Raw genomic sequence first — 20377 nt, forward strand, 5'->3', positions numbered from 1 at the left:
GCTTTTATGCTGAATAAATGTTTTCACCGAACACTAACAATCGGGAGAGTTCCTGCTATCACATTTCAAATGGTTGTTTGGGCTTCCCGCAGAAGAGCGGTGAGATTACAGTGTCTCAGAGCCATTTTTAAGTCTCACCTGCTGAATCTCTCTCTCTCTCTCGGTGATCTTTTCATTATGCTTTGGGCTTGGACTATATTTATATTAAAAGTTCCTGGGAAGTTTGTTCTTTGCTCTTCATCTCTGTATTTATTCGAGTGACGGTTTAGATAGTTCTCTCATCTGACATATGTCACTCATTTGACACACCAGGAAGGGTGTTGCACTGAAGTGGCTCTGGACACATTCTCATGTAAGAAAAAGCAACCGAATGGGACAGTGTTGGGTTTCAAAAATTTTTACTACTGGTTCTGTGGGTGTGGCTTGGTGGGCATGGCAGGGGAAGGATACTGTAAAATCTCCATTCCCACCCCACTCTAGGGGAAGGTTGCCAAAGTAGACCAAGTTTGGTGATAAGGCCGAAGAACTGAGTTATGAAATATTCTGCCTTCGATAGCCTCCCATCGACCAGGACCGCTCCCACAGAGAGGGTCTCCTCAGGGTGCCGTTGATTAGACAGTGTCGACTGGCGACCCCCAGGGGGAGAGCCTTCTCTGTGGGGGCACCTGCCCTCTGGAACGAGCTGCCCCCAGAGATTCATCGGATTCCCGACCTTCGTACCTTTCGCCGCGCCCTTAAAACACTATTATTCCATCAAGCAGGGCTGGCCTAAAATATTATTTTAACGGGTTATTTTATTTTAGATTATTGGCCAAACTATTTAATAATTTTAAATTGTTTTTAACTTTTATATCGTTGGTTTTTTATCTTGGCTGTGCACCGCCCTGAGTCCTTCAGGAGAAGGGCGGTATAAAAATTTAATAATAAATAAATAATAATAAATAAATTTGTTTTGAATTAGTTTGGACTACGCCGAGAGTGAGTTAATTCTCAGCTGTTCTAATAAAATCTGTTTGTTTACAACTGATTGTGTCTGATAATACCTACTTGGGCCTGGGTCACAGCACTTACAGCCTTGAGCTACAGATAATCTCTTCTATTGAAAGTATCAAAGGCTTATGAGAGTCTGGGTTTATTGATATACTGCACATTCACAACAGTTAAGATCCACTCGCTGAGCCTGGAGAACCACTCGATTTTAGGAATATCCCCTCTGCATGTTCACTTACAAAGTAGGGGGAATAAAGTGAAGTGAAGTGGGAAGAGAGAGAGGGAGAGACCCACCAAAGGGGGGGGGGGAATAGAGGCATCATTAGAACAGGACCTACAAAAGAGTGTGTGTTTTCATCAGCCAGGATTGTGTGATGAAGGTTTTCATGGAAATAGCAAAAGCTCCTCTTTTTATCTTTCAGCCATGCTAAAGTTATTACTGGCACGAGGTGCCTTTGTTTTTGTTTTTTTATTTTTTCGCAACGTAGTTGGATGGGGGAAATGGCTTGAGCTGTAGGCCCTGGAGAAGACAGGACGTGTTCCACAGATTTGGCATCACACGGGGGACCCTGGAAGGGTTATGTAAGGCCAGCAATTTATTTACATAAGTGAGAAAACAAACGGAGAGCAGCTTCTATTTCTGATGTCCTGGAAAATAACCAAGTAATGGCACTGAGCGTCCATATGCTTTAAAGCAAAAGGTGTTGATGGAGAGAATATGTTCCTATATGTAGGAACTGGGATACACACAATCGTAGAGGAAGGAAGGGAGGGGGGGGGGAAACTATATTCTGTCTCTGTTCAGTAAAAGGATGTGAGAAAACAACCTAGATTATACAGGACATCCTCGATTTATAACCTCAACTGAGCCCAAAATTTCTGTTGTTAAGTGACACATTTGTTAAGAGAATTTTGCTCAGTGGTGAGACCCAATTTTTTTTTTACTACCGGTTATGTGGGTGTGGCTTGGTGGGCGTGGCTTGGTAGGCATGGCAGGGGAAGGATACTGCAAAATCCCCTTTCCCTCCCCACTCCTGGGGGAAGGATACTGCAAAATGTGGGGCCAGCCAGAGGTGGTATTTGCCGGTTCTCCAAACTACTCAAAATTTCCGCTACCGGTTCTCCAGAACCTGTCAGAACCTGCTGGATTTCACCCCAGGTTTTGATCCATTTTTGCTCCAAGAGCCGTGGTGGCGCAGTGGTTAGGGTGCAGTACTGCAGGCTACCTCTGCTGACTGCCGGCTGCCTGCAATTCGGCAGTTCAAATCTCATCAGGCTCAAGTTTGACTCAGCCTTCTATCCTTCCAAAGTTGGCAAAATGAGGACCCAGATTGTTGGGGGCAAGAATCATAAGGTACAACACTTAATGATAGTCATAGGGAACAAATAAGCAAGCAAATCATATTAGGAAACAATCAATATAAATCGTAAGGATACCAGCAACAAGGTTACAGTCATACAGTCATAAGTGGGAGGAGATGGGTGGTGGGAACGATGAGAAGATTAATAGTAGTGCAGACTTAGTGAATAGTTTGACAGTGTTGAGGGAATTATTTGTTTAGCAGAGTGATGGCGTTCGGGAAAAAATTGTCCTTGTGTCTAGTTGTTCTGGTGTGCAGTGCTCTATAGCGTCGTTTTGAGGGTAGGAGTTGAAACAGTTGATGTCCAGGATGTGAGGGGTCTGTAGTTATTTTCCCAGCCCTCTTTTTGACTTGTGCAGTATACAGGTCCTCCATGGAAGGCAGGTTGGTAGCCATGGTTTTTTCTGCACTTCTAATGATCCTCTGAAGTCTTAAAGTAGAGCCACTAAAATCAATGGCCAGGCAATGAGTTGAATCTCCCCTGGTCTTGTACCACATTACAAGTTATTTCTGAGTAATTAAACACAGACTTTTGACCCTCGATGGCAAGCTTCCGTAAACTCTTGGCTGGTGTTAGTAACTTGACTTCTGTTTAAACATGAATAAGAATCACATTGTTAAGTTCCTTAATAAGTTTTTAAACTTCAGCTGAGACACGAAAATGGAGAACTTATCATCAAGGGATCCGTTCTGAAGCAGAGGGTTACTAGCATTAGTGATGAGCTAGAATTATTTTTTCCCCCCGTTTTTTGAAGGAAAAAAGAACTGCTCACTTCAACATTTCTCCACTATTTATAACACTGCCAGAAGACCCCTTGTGGCAAAATCATCCAGGGCAAAACTTTTCTCCTATAACTTATGCGTCTGACAGCTAAAATTTAATCCCACAGTATAGAGTGTGATGCAAAAAAAGAGAGCTGTACTCTGTATGTGTGATGCGTGAAGAAAACTGATTTTTTTAAAGCAAACGTTTATTCTGCTTTCTAGTCAGTTATTATAGTTAGTTAATTATTACTTCTTTAAATCTCCAATTAGATCTCAAAGTGATTAAATAACTTCAGTGTTTAAATATTCTTTTATACAGTAGGATCTTATAGCCTGGAGCTAACTGGAAGGAAACAAGTTCAGGAAAATAGATTTAACTAACTGGGCCTGGCATTTCTCCCTGGGTGATGCTAGAGAAGAAAATTAGAAACAATTCTACGAGGACAAATAAGAAAATGAATGTTGAGGTCTGTATTTTTCATGCATTTCAAAATAAATTGCTTTCCCTCTCTAAATAATAATAAATAATTAATAATAATTAATAATAAATAAATAAATTGCCCTCTCTAAGTGGTTTATAGAGCCCTCAACAATCTGGGTCCTCATTTTACCCACCTCGGAAGGATGGAAGGCTGAGTCAACCTTGAGCCGGTCTGGATCAAACTGCTCTCAGTCGGCAGAATTAGCCTGCAATACTGCATCCTAACCACTGGGCCACCACAGCTTTTTAAAGAAACTGAGAAGTAAGTTTGTCTTGTTCAAACGAATTATAGCATTTCTTAAAATTAACCCCTTTTATCTCAAGCGAGACAAAAGGAGAACCTGCAATTAAATTAAAAACAGCAGGCTTACATCCAATCTCCTCTTTTCATCAAAACACAGTTTATTGCATTTTTAAATGTGTATCATTAATCATATTATCACTCCGCTGAAGTTTTAAAACATGTTGAAATAGTGTCCTCAAACAAGAATCTGTGGAATCAGATATTGCAGAAGTGTCTTTAACCAGACATTAAAACCATTTGCGGGCATGTACATTCCATCATTCTTTTGACTAATTTTAACTATGGCTTCCTTGTCCAGCTTTATATGCTATATCTAGCTAAGATGACAAGGATTTAAGGCAGAATATTCCTGCTGTTCCTTCATTTCCTTCAGCTAGCAAAGACAAATGATCTGATGTTGCTCAACTCTTTATAGCTAATCATTAAAGGGGGGGGGTTGAGGGGAAGGAAAGTTTGCAAAAAAAAAATTGTCAGCTCTTATAAAAGCAATCGCTAAAATGGGGAAAGAGCCAAAGATGTGTATGTCAACCTGTCATTCCTTCTTTACTGCATTAGCAGAGAGCAATCTGATGACCGGCAGTTAAAAATGGGTATAGTCTAGGCAAACATTTATTGTAGATTAATTATAAATGGCTAATTATGGGGCTGGCTGGACGGTGGTTTTTATATCTGCACCGTTTGCAAAATTGATACTGTCAGTTTTGGAAGACAATTTTCTTCTTGCTTCTAAACTGCCACATATTTTAGCTGGGGAAGTTGGGAGGGGATTGTTGTTGAAGCGGTAGAAAGTTAGTCATAACAACATTCCGCATTCAAGGACTTTTGTCTGCGTCTGATGGAGACTGCCTGAAGATTGCATCCGGTGGAGTGTGAAGAGTTGATTGGACAATGTGATGAACTTGTTGGGTGTGGGGCAGGGCTGGGAACTCTTAGCTGGGTGGGGAAAACCTGGAAGCTTTCAGATTTGGGTTTCCCCAGATGTGACAACATGACATCTCTAATAAATTGGAACTTTGAGGAACCTCAGGCCTCGGAGCTTTATTTGGTTGGGGGTCTTCCTTGGAACTCTGATTTAGCTACACTTCTTGGTACTCAAACCAAGCACTTCTCTCTTTTTTTGTGTGTGGGTGTGTTACATAAAGTGAACGCCGAGAAGAAATACCCTGCTTCCTCCAAAATAAGACCTCCCCTGATAATAAACTCAATCCGGCTTTTGAGTGCATGGCAATAAGGCCAAGCGCTTATTTCAGGGTTCAAAAAAATATAAGACAGGGTCTTATTTTCGGGGAAACACAGTAATAGAAAGAGAGAGGCAGTGAAAATTTTTCAGATTTTGTTCATGCCATGTAAGATCCAGGATTACATCACCTCCCAAGTGTTTTACACACCCAGCACTTATACTTTTCCTGTTTTCCAGAGAATAAGAAGATAATCAAGGCTTCCCAGAATCCATGCCAAGGAAGAATTCTGTCCTAATCCTAATTTTGTTCACCCTTCTTCCCAGGTTTCCATATCGATAAGGACCACCGCAATTTTTCTCACTATCATTTCAGATGGGATACCCAGACACTCCAAACATTATTGAAATCTAGACTTCAATTTAAACACAAATCATGGATTTGGATTCACCTCCCTGTATTACAATCTCTGCACAAGAACTGGAGATCGTCCATGCCTTTGTGTACCTCAGTTCAAATATATCCGACACTCTCTCTTTAGATGCTGAGCTGAATAAACGTATTGGTAAAGCGGCCACCACCTTCTCCAGACTTACAAAGAGAGTATGGTGTCAAGTTTCTGAAAGATGCCCTAATTAATTCATGAGCTATGATCCAAACTTCAAAGGAAATACAGTCATTTATTAGGAGCAACATTCCGGCAATACTCGGATGCAGTTAGGACTGATCCCACGTAGATTTACGTTCCCCTATGACCCTGTCTCTCCCCTCCTCTCTGGCCATGTCATAAATCACATTCTCCAATTAACCACTTTGGCTGGCTGTGAAACCTAACACCCTCCTTCTGATTGCGGTCAGGAAGAATGTATGGAATGCACTTCAGTTCTCCCTCCCTCCTGCTCATGGCAACTTGAAAGCTTTGCAAGTTGACATTTGGCTTAATAAGAAGCTGGCGGAACATACAAAGATCCAGGTCTACAGAGTCTGCGTCCTGAGCACACTCTTGTACTACAGGCAGTCTTGGACCCTCTACGCACGGCAGGAGAGAAAGATGAACACCTTTCATATGCGCTGTCTCTGACGAATTCTTGGCATCACCTGGCAGGACAAAGTCCCAAATAGCGCAGTCTTGGAACATGCTGGAATTTCTAGCATGTATACAGTATTGAAACAGCGACGTCAACACTGGCTGGGGCATGTCGTGAGAATGGCCGATGGTCGGATTCCGAAAGATCTCCTGGATGGAAAATCAGTGCAGGGAAAGCGCCTCAGAGGGAGACCACAGCTGCGATATAAGGATATCTCCAAGAGGGACCTAAAGGCCTTGAGAATGGACATTAACGACTGGGAAACCTTGACCTCCGATCGTTCAGCTTGGAGGCTAAAGACGCAGCAGGGCCTTCTCCAATTCAAAGAGACACTTGCTCGGCAGGCCGAGGCAAAGAGGCAGTCCCGGAACCAGCGAAATCTGGGGGCTGGGCAGGGGGACAGAATGGATCTGCCCTCAGTGTGGAAGGGATGGCCACTCTCGAATCGGCCTTTTTAGTCACACCAGATGCTGTTTTAGGACCTCTTTCCAGAGCACAATACCAGAGTCTCTTGAGACTGAAGGATGCCAATGTAATGGTAGGGGCAAGAGCAATAGAAAATAAAGGGGAAAGCAAAGAAGCATCACTCCATCAGAGCTGCCCTGGTTGAATTAGATAACAAAATTACAAAAAAAATATTTCATTGTAGTGGACCAGGGATGCAATATAAGAGCAGTATCATCTAATGCCGTGTTTTCAAAAGTGCAGGTCCGTAGGAGCTGAATCCGGTAGGTATTGAGTGAAAATCCATTCATTGAGTTCTTGGTCACTTGGCAACTGAGCCTGTAGGGTGGGCAACAGACAGGCGGGGGGAGAAACATTTATTGTCATTTGAGTAGGGGGGGGTGTTTAAGCCTTAAAAGTGTTTTTCTTGCTTCAGAAGATTTCAAACCGGAAGCGTATTTGGGATGCTCTTCTAAAGAATCGCACTTTGCTGTTTGAGAATGTGACCTCCAACCAACCCAACTTAGATTCAAAATCACTATGAATGGAAAAGTCAGATTTGCTTCCAGGCTGACTCCCAACTCAAATAATAATTAAAATTAACTGGTATGTGAGAGAATTTTAAATAGCACTTAGACTTATATACCGTTTCATATTGCTTTTACAGTCCTGTTTAAGTGGTTTAAGATGCTGAGCTTGTCAATCGAAAGGTCGGCAGTTCAGCGGTTCAAATCCCTAGTGCCGCATATAACGGGGTGAGCTCCCGTGACTTGTCCCAGCTTCTGCCAACCTAGCAGTTCGAAAGCAGGTAAAAAAATGCAGGTAGAAAAACAGGGACCACCTTTGGTGGGAAGGGAACAGCGTTCTGTGCGCCTTTGGCATTGAGTCATGCCAGCCACCTGACCACGGAGACGTCTTCGGACAGCGCTGGCTCTTTGGCTTTGAAACGGAGATGAGCACCACCCCCTAGAGTCGGGAACGACTAGCATATATGTGCAAGGGGAACCAAAGATAATCAATATGCAAATATTGTCTTCCCTTTCATTAATAATAATTAATCCTCTTTTGAATCCCTTTGAGCGAACAGGCCAAGTGCCTTATATTCTGGCTTTGATAAAAGTGAAGAATAAAGCCCAAATATCAAGATAATAACTTGTCCGACACATTTTATGATTTCACAGTAAACTACCATTTCAAACAGTCCATCAATCCAGGTTGTTTTTTCCTCTATTTGGATGACAAACAGCAGATTTGAGTAAAGGACCCAGCTACAGTGAAGCTTTCTGCGAAATACTCATAATGGGGGTCGAAATCTTCCTTTTCTAATGAAGGACTAAACACAATGTTTTAATTGTGCAATAATTCTAAAAATAAAAGGGAAGGCAAGTTTCAAGAACACATGTTAAAAATCGCCCAAATTCCTATTATTAACAGCTATATGTCCCGACCAATATTTGCAACTGAATTGAAAAGGAAAGACTTACAGGCGCATAAATAATCTTGTTTGACTTGTTAACACAGATCGGGTTTTGTTGGCATGGATTAAGCCACTTTTGCATGCCCCCCTGTAAAGCTACTTGTTGTACCAGCCTCTCCCAAGTCATAAACAAAGCACAATGGGCAGAGGGAAGCAGCCCCATCACGAAGAAGGAATTGAGACCACTTGCCCAGTCCACGTTTCCTTATTCCCTTGGTTGGTATTGGAATGAAGACGAAATAAAGAAGGAAGAAGCAGGCACCGTTTCACTTTCTGTGTGTTCTCCTTATTTATGCTCTCCTTTTTGGGGGGGCTGGCTAGGAATCTCCCAGCTTGAACGAACAAACAAAGGCTCTGGAGCTGGGAGGTGGTTTTGATTGTTTCCTGGGGGTGGGTGGGGGGTGGCTGGGAGCACAGAAATAACCACCACAGCCAGAAGCTGCTATTTGCTCGGCGAGCTATAAACCCAGCTCTGTAGTGTTGCTGACCTCCGCTGTTACATTGATTGCAAAAAAACATGGAATGCGTCAACTTCAGCTAGAGAATATGCAAAAGGGGTTGTGTTGTTTTTTTTCCCCCTTTTCTTTTCGTCCAATAGTTTCAGCTTCATCGTTGAGCCTGGAGAATAAAAAAAGCTGCCTGGCTGGCCATTTATGGCCTCTGCAAATTCCTTACGAAAATATTGGGCAGAGGTCAATCGGAATAGAACTGGAAGGGACCTTGGAGGTCTTCTAGTCCAGCCCTCTGCTCAAGCATGAGACTCTCTGCCATTTCAGACAAGTGACTGTCCAATCTCTTCTTAAAAACCTCCAGCGATGAAGCTCCCACTGAAGGCAAACTGTTTTCATGATGAATTGTTTTCACTGTCAGGAAATTCCTCCTCAATTCCAGGTTGCTTCTCTCCTTGATGAGTTTCCATCCATTGTTTCTTGTCTTGCCTTCTGGTGCTTTGGAGAATAAGTTGACCCTTTCCTCTTCTCTGTGACAGCCCCTCAAATCCTGGAAGGCTGCTATCATGTCCCCCCCCCCCACTCCTTCTTTTCTCTAGAAGAGCCATCCCCAATTCCTGCAACCGTTCTTCGTATGTTTTTGTCTTAGTTGCTCTTCTCTGCACTTTTTTTCCCAAAGTCTCAACATCTTTTTTGTAATGTGGTGACCAAAACTGGATGCAGCATTCTAGGTGTGGCCTTACTAAGACTTTATAAAGCGGTACTAATACTTCACGAGTAAACTAAGATCATGGCACCCGGCCCTCTCAATTCCTGGCAAATAGATGGGGAAGAAATGGAGGTAGTGACAGATTTTATTTTCCTGGGCTCCAAGATCACTGCAGATGGGGGCTGCAGCCAAGAAATTAAAAGACGCTTGCTCCTGGGGAGGAAACCCATGGCAAATCTAGACAGCATTCTAAAAAAGCAGAGACATCAACCTGCCAACAAAAGTGCGTATAGTCAAGGCGATGGTTTTCCCAGTTGCAATGGATGGCTGTGAAAGTTGGACCATAAGGAAGGCTGAGCGCCAAAGAATGGAGGCCTTTGAACTCTGGTGCTGGAGAAGACTCCTGCGAGTCCCTCGGACTACAAGGCCATCCAACCCGTCAGTCCTAGAGGAGATCAACCCTGACTGCTCTCTAGAAGGCCAGATCCTGAAGAGGAAACTCAAATACTTTGGCCACCTCATGAGAAGGAAGGACTCCCTGGAGAAGAGCCCAATGCTGGAAACGATGGAGGGCAAAAGAAGAACGGGACAGCAGAGAACGAGGTGGCTGGATGGAGTCACGGAAGCAGTTGGCGTGAGTTTCAATGGACTCCAGAGGATGGTAGAGGACAGGAAGGCCTGGAGGAATGTTGTCCATGGGGTTACGATGGGTCGGACATGACTTCACAACTAACAACAACAACAATACTTCATGTGGTCTCGATTCTATGCCTCTGTTTATACAATCTCAGATTGCATTACTCCAGCATGAGTCTGAAAGCTGAGAAGACAAAACGTTTGATCCTGGTGACTGTCCCAGAAACATTATCCAGGGAGGCGTAGATTTGCCTTCATACATGTTGAGTCTCTGGCTTCCAGAGCATTTTTTCCTCCTGCCCCCTTGTACTAAGAGAGCATCAGTAGCTGCCTGGAGATCCTGAACACATGCTGGGATGCAGCATAATCTCTTGGATTTCTGGATTTCAGGCTTTCAAGGAACAGACAATCAGGCAGATGGGCACTGACCGTAAAATCTCATATGTTGGACTGCAGTTGTTGCACACCTGATCACCCATAGTAATCTACTGAATTTCTATTTCCTGGGATGGAGAGAAAGGGGAACAGATTCCATCATCCTGATTCTCTTTCACGGCACTTTATGCACATTAAGCATCAATGGCATTGCTGAGATTTGAAGTTTTCTTTGCTCTCAGTTCCTTTGACAAGAAACAAGACAGAGCAAGGATTTTCAGAAATGCTACTTTACTGTTGTTGTTGTTGGGCATCACAACAGAATCCTGGAAGCCTGCCAGAGAATCCTTCTGCCCCTTTTTATGCCAAAGAGAATCAAGGTGGAGTTATTTTGAGTTTCTTCCTCACACCTTCTCCTCTTCCAAGACTGAGTCACCATTCACTTTCTCTCTCTCTCTCTCTCTCTCTCTCTCTCTCTTCAGCAAGGTTACTGCTGTATCCTGTACTTTGCAGTTTGCAAAGTGTAGTCTCACGCTGGACACTGGATGTTTGCTCCTGGAGTAAGGGAGACCTTGGCAGAAGAACTGGGAAGCAGTAACCCACCCAGCTGCCCCTTTTTTGCAATCATTTACCCTTCACAGACGCAGTAGCTCAGTGGCTAAGACACTGAGCTTGTCAATCGAAAGGTCAGCAGTTCAGCAGTTCGAATCCCGAGTGCCACATAACGGGGTGAGCTCCCTTGACTTGTCCCAGCTTCTGCCAACCTAGCAGTTCGAAAGCAGGTAAAAAATGCAAGTAGAAAAATAGGGACCCCCTTTGGTGGGAAGGGAACAGCGTTCCGTGGGCCTTTGGCATTGAGTCAGCGCCGGCTCTTCAGCTTTGAAACAGAGAGGAGCACCGCCCCCTAGAGTTGGGAACGAATAGCACATATGTGCATGGGGAACTTTTACCTTTACCCTTCACAGTCCAAAGTTCTGCACACTATCAAACAAAATCACTATTATTTTCCAAAGCACCAGAGGGCAGGACAAGAAGCAATGGGTGGAAACTAAGCAAGGAGAGAAGCAACCCAGAAGTAAGGAGAAGCTTCCTAACGGTGAGGACAATCAACCAGTGGAACTGCTTGCCACCAGAAATTGTAGGTGCTTCATCACTGGAGGTTTGTAAGAGGAGATTGGAGAGTAATTCCTCCAGAATTGTATAGGGTGCCCTGCTTGAGAAAGGGGCTGGACTAGAAGACCTCCAAGGTCCCTTCCATTCTATTCTAACAACTTCCTTCTTTCTTCCCATTGATGGAGAAGGCACATGGTAGCCTTCCATGGAAGGTTTATTTCTGCATGGAAAATCCTGTCTAGACGCAGGGTCTCCAGTGGAGAGGCCACTGCATCAACTGTAGCCAGCCTTCTTCTGTTCCACTTTTACAAAACAGGCCCTTTCTCCACAGCTAAGAAATCCAGGGCCGTTGGATTTAGGCCATTTAATCTTAGAAGCAAAATAATTTGACTCGTCCTGATCAGAAACCAGGCACGATTCTTCCACCAGCATCTCTTTCTTGCCTTCTTCTTCTTCTCCGCTTTGGGGCTGCTGTATCAGGAGGTTTGATGAGTAAGAATCGTTATTCACTGAGGCAGCAAATGGGAAGAAGACACAGCTATTATTTGCACAGAAAAAGAACAGAAGGTATTGTGTTTCCCCAAAAATAAGACCCTGTCTTATATTTTTTGAACCCCGAAATAAGCGCTTGGCCTTATTTTTGGGGAGGTCTTATTATTTTGGGGTCCATGGAGGAAACCAGAGAAAATGGTGGGGACTGGCTGCAGATGCGTTTAAATATTTTCAGAGGGGGGGTTAATTTCGGGGGGGGGCTTATTTAAGCATATTTGCTCAAAAGCCTGATTGGGCTTATTATCAGGGGATGTCTTACTTTTGGGGAAACAGGGTAATAGTAATCGCAACAAAGGAGCAAGAAGGAAACCCATCAGGGAAGGGAAGGGAAGGGAAGGGAAGGGAAGGGAAGGGAAGGGAAGGGAAGGGAAGGGAAGGGAAGGAAAGGAAAGGAAAGGAAAGGAAAGGAAAGGAAAGGAAAGGAAAGGAAAGGAAAGGAAAGGAAAGGAAAGGAAAGGAAAGGAAAGGAAAGGAAAGGAAGTAAATGGATGAAGAAGGCAAGGCAAGGCAAGGCAAGGAAAAGAAAGGAAAAGAAAGGAAAAGAAAGGAAAAGAAAGGAAAAGAAAGGAAAAGAAAGGAAGTAAATGGATGAAAAAGGAAAGGGAAGGGAAGGGAAAAGGAAAGAAGAAAGGAAAGGAAAGGAAAGGAAAGGAAAGGAAAGGAAAGGAAAGGAAAGGAAAGGAAAGGAAAGGAAAGGAAAGGAAAGGAAAGGAAAGGAAAGGAAAGGAAAGGAAAGGAAAAGATAGAGAACAATGATGAGTGGGGAAAAAATAAATGAACTATATCTGCAAGGGAGAATCTGCCAGAAGGAGAAACATTCAAAGAGACCTGGGGCAACAATGAGATTTTGTGAAGAAGCAAATATATTATTCTGTCTTTCTCTCCAGTTTCTACAATTTTACTATTTCCCCAAAAAGCTGTGATTGGATGATGAATTAGATGAAGCCCCTCTGATCTAGGAATAAATCGGTGTCTCCCTTCCACCAAGCTATTACAGGTATCAGCACTCGGATATTATTGAGAGAGATACAGCTCTTTTGAAACTGAGCTCTAGAAATAGATCTTGGAGGAGAAATTTGAATCAGGAAAAAAATCTGTTGAATTCAAGCATGGTTAGAGAAAATCAATTCAACCCAGGATACAAGGAAAAATGTGCAGATATGAAGCAATATTAGTTCAATTCTTCTCTTCGCCCAGAGTTTCTTCTGGGAGCAACCTTGATTAATAAGTCCACCTAAATAGATCCGCAGAATTGATCCACCTAAAGTCTAAAGTCCCGTGCAAGAAAAAACTTTTAGCACTTAAGACCACTGACGATATCAAACGGCAGAGAGAATGTGCTGCCCCAACATACGGAAAATAAAGAAGGCTAAGAAGAGAACTCATTGACGAAGCAACTCATCTGAAACTCAAGACTTTTGGGATCTCACCAGGTGACACCACCTGTTCCAGCTTGAGCTACAGTAGTGGCCAAAATTGTGGAAACCTTTTGGGGAAAGTGTCTTTTTGAGGTTTAATGGCTAATAATACCACTTTTTTTTTTTTTTTTTTTAGAGTTTCAAGATAATCCTATTCCGGTGCTGGAATGGCCTGGGAAGAGCCCAGATTGTAACCCAATGGAAAATCTATGGAGCCGACGAAAGAAACTGGATAGTCAGAAGCGACCCAGCAATAAAACCCAGTTAACAGAAGCCAACATTCAATCTTGGTTTCACATGAGAACAGCTGCAGAACTCAAAGACTTGGTTCACTCCACGGGGAGACGTTGTGAGGCCGTCATTCATGCTAAAGGTTACCCAACGAAGGATTCACTGACAAGGGGATCATTTTTGTATATCTCGTTTTTTCTACGTGTTTCCCTTTTATTCTTTATCCTGTAACTGCTATTCTAATAGCAAATCCTTCATAAAAAGTTACTGCATGACATGCCCACATAGATAGTCCTCAACTTACAGCCATTCATTTAGTAAACATTCGAAGTCACGATGACACTAAAATAAAAGTAAATTATGACCGTTTTTCACATTTACGACTTTCGCAACATCCCCATGGCCGCATGATCGTGCTTGGCATCCGGTTCATATTTATGACGGTTGCTGTGTTACTCACTTAACAGCGGCAGTGATTTGCTTACCAACTGTGGCAAGAAAGGTCGTAAAATGAAGCAGAACTCACTTAACAACCGTCTTGCTTAGCAGCAGAAATTTCGGGCTGCGTGGTGGTCATAAGTCAAGGACTATCTGTACTTGCCCTGGATACAAACCACCGACAATAATCAGGTCAATTCTGATTGCTCAGCATTTAAAGGCATGTAAGCATGGTTATGCTCCCATGTTCAATTCTTCCCTGAATTCTAGTCAGCAAAAACTATAAAATGCAACACACCCTTAAAATGTGGCACAAGGAACTGATTCCTAATTCTCCATAAACTTTCTTCCCCCAAGATAATGTATATAGGGAAGCCAAACTATCATTGCCAATGAAATTCGTATTAATATTTCAGTCTCCTACTATATATGCAACTGATCGAAAAGATTTTTAAGATTCTCGAATATTTTTGAGTCAGTGACCATTTATACCTGCACCATCATTAATCAGTGGGAATCTTCAACATATCTGTCAAATGTTTTAAATATATTTTAGCATCAAGTCCTGGATTCACCGATTAAGAGAATCTCTCAGGTGAATTAAACTCTGTTCTACATGAATATTATTATTGCTACAAGGTATCTGAGCTATAAGAGCATATTAATTATTGTATGTTGCTTATGAAAGCATTGAATAAAAATAGATTCAACCTTATTCACTTACAGTCATGGAAAACAAGTTTTCAAAAATCTAATAACGTTCATGTATTATGTATACCCAGTACCAATATTCCTCTGCTCAATCTTTGATATGGAATTTCATGTCAAATTTATTTAAGCCAATCGAAAAAAAATCCACTCCTTCCGTGGCCAAAACTTAGAAAATAAGAAAAAACAAATGATAATAAAGATTCAAAAGATCATCACACCGTTATTCTAGCAACATCTTTAGTTCGACTTTCAAACAAATGTGCCTTCGTTTTGTTTCATTTCTTTTGTTTTTCTTAAAAAATGCCTTTAAAGCTGGAAAAAAACCCCCTGAAAAGCACATTGCAATGAGGAAGAATCGTGTGAGAAATAGGACTAGACACAATCGCAGCATTTTTTTAAATAACTTTGGTATTTAATGGGGGGAGGAGAGCCAAAGTTGTGAAACAGATGGTCTTCGTTAAAAAAACATTTTATTTTATTTTATTTTTATCTCAAAAAGTAGCCTGGCCTGTAGAATTAGCTTTTAAAGCTTTCCACAAGGGTTAGGAAAGGAGCCTAACATTCTGGGAATAGATTCACTGCTGTGGCTTTGTGGAGAAAGAGACATAGACACCTGCCACAGGTGTCTGTGGGACCTCCAGATACAATGAATAAATAGTCACAATTTTCTCTGTTTCCAGGCTCCAACCTCAATTTTCAACCCCACTCAACCATGTTTGCATAGTTCATCACCGTGAAGGATATTAGAGACAAGATAATCCAAGTTGATAATTCAAGAACATTAACTTAAAACAATATTAGAAAACCAGTCTTTATATTTAGAAAGAGATGCTCATCTTTTTTTTTTCTTGTAAAATTCCAACATCAGAAGCTCAGAGAAGGACGTAGCAACTCTATCAGGGCGTTTTTACAAATAGAAGCAGCATGTTGAGTCACTATGCATGGGTTAAACCCCAATCTTTCAAAACAAAACAAAAAAATTATAACATTTGAAGCAAGCATTCCAACAGGGCCCATCTTAGGCCCACAGAAACATTCAGTATCAATCAAATGGAACCTCAGGGCAGGAATGGATTAATGGTTTCAACCGTCTAAATCAGTGTCTCTCAAACTTGGCAACTTTTAAGGTATGTGCACTTCAAGTTCCAGAATTCCTCAGCCAACATGGCCGGCTGGGGAAATAGAGTGCAAGAGAGAGTAGAACTCTACGTATCTTAAAAGTTGCCAAGTCTGAGAAATGCTGAACTAAATGTATCTCCTCTCATTTTTAAGGGCACGAACATGCTAACAAGCTCTGCAAATCCTCTGGTCTTTTTTTTATACCTCTTGACGTAAAGGCCAAATTGCCGCATCTCCTACATTGGCACAAAACAGAAAAATAACCGCATGCAAAGATTTGGCAAAGATTAATTCTTTGTGCAAAAGCTGTATTTTATTCTGGTGTTGTAGCCAAAGCCTGCTTGTGTAAGCAGTGACAGCGGTGTGACTTCTACAGCTGTTGTCTTCCTAAAAGTTCTTCTCAGATAGCCAAGGAACCCTCCAGAGCAGGGATCTCCAACCTTGGCAACTTTAAGCCTGGAGGACTTCAACTCCCAGAATTCCCCGGCCAGCTTTGCTCCTCCAGGCTTAAAGTTGCCAAGGTTGGAGACCCCTGCTCCAGAGAGAAGGGACACAGGGTGGATTACTTGAAACTTCACCCTTTTTTTGACTGAGATTCCTGTCCAATCCTTAGGGAAATGCTGGTCCTTTTCTTCTCTCATTAATGTCTAAGTCTGCACTACTGTTAATCTTCTCACTGTTCCCACCACCCATCTCCTCCCACTTATGACTGCATGGATGTAACCTTGTTGCTGGTACCCTTACGATTTATATTGACTGTTTCCCTATGACTATCATTAAGTGTTGTACCTTTTGATTCTTGACGAGTGTATCTTTTCTTTTATGTACACCAACAGCGTATGCACCAAGACAAATTCCTTGTGTGTCCAATCACACTTCGCCAATAAAGAATTCTATTCTATTCTATTATTCTATTATTCTATTATTCTATTATTCTATTATTCTATTCTATTCTATTCTATTCTATTCTATTCTATTCTATTCTATTCTATTCTATTCTATTCTATTCTATTCTATTCTTTCCAATATTCTGTTCTGTTCTGTTGTTCTGTTCTGCTCTGCTCTGCTCTATTCTGAATTCTCTTCTCTTCTCTTCTCTTCTCTTCTCTTCTCTTCTCTTCTCTTCTCTTCTTTTCCTTTCCTTTCCTTTCCTTTCCTTCCTTTTCTTTTTTTCTTTTCCTTTCCTTTCCTTCTTCTTCCTTTCCTTTCCTTTCCTTTCCTTTCCTTTCCTTTCCTTTCCTTTCCTTTCCATTCCTTTCCTTTCCTTTCCTTTCCTTTCCTTTCCTTTCCTTTCCTTTCCTTTCCTTTCCTTTCCTTTCCTTTCCTTTTCCTTTTCCTTTTCCTTTTCCTTTTCCTTTTCCTTTTCCTTTTCCTTTCCTTTCCTTTCCTTCCTTTTCTTTTTTTCTTTTCTTTTCTTTTCTTCTTCCTTTCCTTTTCTTTCCTTTCCTTTCCTTTCCTTTCCTTTCCTTTCCTTTCCTTTCCTTTCCTTTCCTTTCCTTTCCTTCTTTCTTTTCTCCTCTCCTCTCCTCTCCTCTCCTCTCCTCTCTTCTCTAATCCAAGCCTTTGGGCATCATGGATCTTCTGCCTGTCATGAGGTGTGCATTTGCAGAGTATGCTAGCCTATAGAAATGTAGCAAGCCTGTTTTTTTGTTTTGTTTTTTTCTTGGTGTGGAGGTCAAAGCTGTGTCTTCATACCCTGACAGTTGGGTAACAGGGAAGACAGACAGCCTTCCCAATTGAAATGATGGTTGAACTGCCATGTTCGAAAATAATAATAATTCGAAACAGGGTTTATGGGCTACCCTATTTTGAATTATACAACTATGTACCTATTATTGCATTCTTCTTCCTTTCATTTATAAATTTAGTATGCGAAGTCTATGCAAAGTTTTCCACTGCAACTTTCTGGGATAGTGGGATCTATCCATGCAATAACTAGAATATCAAATGAGCAGGAAAAATACACTCTTCCTCCCTCCCTCCCATCGCGAAGAGCTAAGTGAACTTCTCCTGCATTTGGATATAGTACTTAATGACGCAGGTTGCTTGAGGTCGATCCTCTAATTTCCTCCTGATACAAGCAAGATACACGGGCGCCCACAAGCAACAGGAAACCAAAACAAATAATGCTCTAATCCCCACTTCATTTATTTCAAATCAAGTCCTGGGGATTTGGTTGAAAATCAGGTTCTCGTTTCCTTATTTCCTTGATGGGCTTTTAAGCTCAACGTTTGCTGTAAATGTAATCCCTTATGGCTGGAAAGCATCTCATGTTAACAGGCCGAAACTCAGCACCAAAGTTCTCCATCCTGCCTGCCCAGCAGAACTACCCACCCGCCCCTCCGTCTCCCAGCCCAAAGTCAGGGGCTCCCACCATGAAGCCTCCTGCACCCTCCTCCACCATCTCCCCCTCGGACTGAAGAAAAGAAGGCAAAATATCTCAACTTCTTTCAGTTTGGCGGGCTTAAGGCTTCTCCTCTGGAATCAGCGGGCACCACTTTAGAGGATGGGATGCCAGCTCTCCAGCACCCAGGTGCGCTTGCCCAAAAGTGCGCCCAGCTGAACCGAGGCTCCCTGCCACTAATCGAAACCAGCCAGCCTTTCGACTGAAAGCGGGAGCCCACCGAGTCGCTGGCAGCCATCCGAGGCCACCACGCATAGGCGGCTCAGGTTCTCCTCCGTTGAAACCGGGGTGGGGGGTGGGGGGTCGACTTTCCCACTAGCAGAAAGTGGAAGCGATGGGGGAGTGGGTGACGGAAGGAGTCCCCCCCCCCACTGCCTGGATAAACGCCCCTCCCGGCACCAGAGCATCCTATCCTGGCCACCAAGAAGTGAGCAAAGGCGAGCGAGGTGGATGAGAGCTCCCCAAGGGTTGACCTGCCCACCGCTTCTCTCTGGGAGGCAAACCTGCCCCACCTCGCCCACCCACCCACCCCAAAAAACGCGCCCCCCCGACGGCAGCCTTAGCCCTAATCCGAGCTGCTACCGAGGCGGCGCAAAGAAAAGCGCAGCGCGGAAAGTTGGCTCCTGGTTGCGGCTTAAGAGGGAAAAGCAGAAGGGTACCAGCCAGTTTCTCGCAGCCCGTCCTCCCAGCCCCAGCCCCGGGCCGAAGCCCCCTACCGCCGCTGGAGCTGGCTTCCTCCAGCTGTGCCGAGATGCTGGCCAGTCTGCGGACACTCATGGCGAGCGAGCGAGGTCCGAAGGGGCGCCGCCGGCCCAGCGCTGCTTTTCCCGAGCTCTGGCAGCCGCTCAGCCTCCCGAGCGGGGCCGGGGGCCAGTCCGGGCGCGCCCCTCCCAACACCTGCTGCTGATGCTGATGCCGCCGCTGCTCCTTGGCGGGGACGCGCCAGGGCACGAGCCGGAGGAGAAGCCCGGCCACCCTCCGGCTGCGCTCTCTCTCTCTCTCGCTCTGGAGTCGTTGCTTCCAAGACGGAGCCAATTCCTGGCCGGGGACGCGTGCACGGAGGTCCCCACGTTACGCCTGCCCGGGAAGCTCTCCTCCGCGCCTTGAGAACTGGCCCGCGATGCCGGGAAACCGAGGCGGGAAAGGATGGCGGATGGGTGGGAGGGGGAGGCGATCCAAAGCCAACCAAGATTTGGGGAAGAGTTGTAGGAAGGAGGCTGGAAGGAGACTCTCCCGGTTGAATTTACCCACCTGGATCCAGGCGATGGCACCTTGGTGGCTCAGGAAAGAAAGAGCTTCTGCAAATTCCCGCGACCGAAGCGGCTTGAAGCTCAGCCTCCGGCGCTGCCAAAACCCGCCGAGCCGAAAACGGGAAAAGCGCAACTCCCGGAAGGTCTTTCCAACAGGTGCTGCCTTCGGGGTGCCGCGCCGTCCAATCTGTCACCGTGTTGGGTTGCGTGGACCTCCTGGTCCCTTCCCTCCACCTCCACTCATCCAGCTGATGCTCAAACTGCTTCTTTGCTTTCCCCTCGTGGAAATGGAGCCACCCGCAAGAGCGCGAGAACGGGGCCTTTTAAGCGCAACGGGAGCCCAAGAGGCGAAGCACAGAGGGGCCGTTTTCGGGAAGAGCCAAATCCGGCGCTGCAGGGATTCCCTCCGCCAAGGGGGCTCCCGGATCGCAGCCACTCCTCGCCCCTTCCTTTGCTCCCACCCATGGGTCCTTCCTGCCCCCCCACAGAGTCTGTGTGGGGCTTCTCCCTCGTTCAGGTCATGGTTGACCCAAAGAGGCCTTTGAGATACCTTTGGGGAGATAATTATGACCTGGATGACGGAGAATCTCCATAGACCTTTAGCTATGCCCTTTGAGATGAAGCCCCTTCGAACCGGGTGGGAATAGGAACGGATTTCCAGAAAAGACTTCGTGCAAGTCTTACTCTGGGTTACTTCTTGATTTCAGTCTTATCTTTAAAGGTGAGAAACCAAAACGAATCATTTTCTTTGCTATGCGTTAATGGAGTCACGTATCTCACTAAACTACAGTTTATATCAGTTTCTTCTCAACGACCGAGAACAAGATTTGCACTAAAAAAAAAACCATCAACGTGATTTGAAAGCTACATTGGCTGAGATCATG

General features: G+C 44.0%; 1 protein-coding gene across 1 annotated transcript in view; it reads right to left on the reverse strand.

Annotated features, from left to right (window-relative positions):
- Positions 1 to 19020, reverse strand: part of KCNIP4 (potassium voltage-gated channel interacting protein 4) — a 267976-nt gene extending 248956 nt beyond the window's left edge. The window contains exon 1 of the mRNA XM_070948340.1: positions 18960 to 19020. Coding sequence (XP_070804441.1) covers positions 18960 to 19020 — 61 coding nt within the window. The remainder of the gene's footprint in view (positions 1 to 18959) is intronic.
- Between the last annotated feature and the right edge of the window lie 1357 nt (positions 19021 to 20377).

This window comes from Pituophis catenifer, unplaced genomic scaffold (genome assembly GCF_029215685.1).
Source record: "Pituophis catenifer annectens isolate HBS135680 unplaced genomic scaffold, rPitCat1.0.hap2 SCAF_8, whole genome shotgun sequence".
Classification (NCBI taxonomy): Eukaryota; Metazoa; Chordata; class Lepidosauria; order Squamata; family Colubridae; genus Pituophis; species Pituophis catenifer.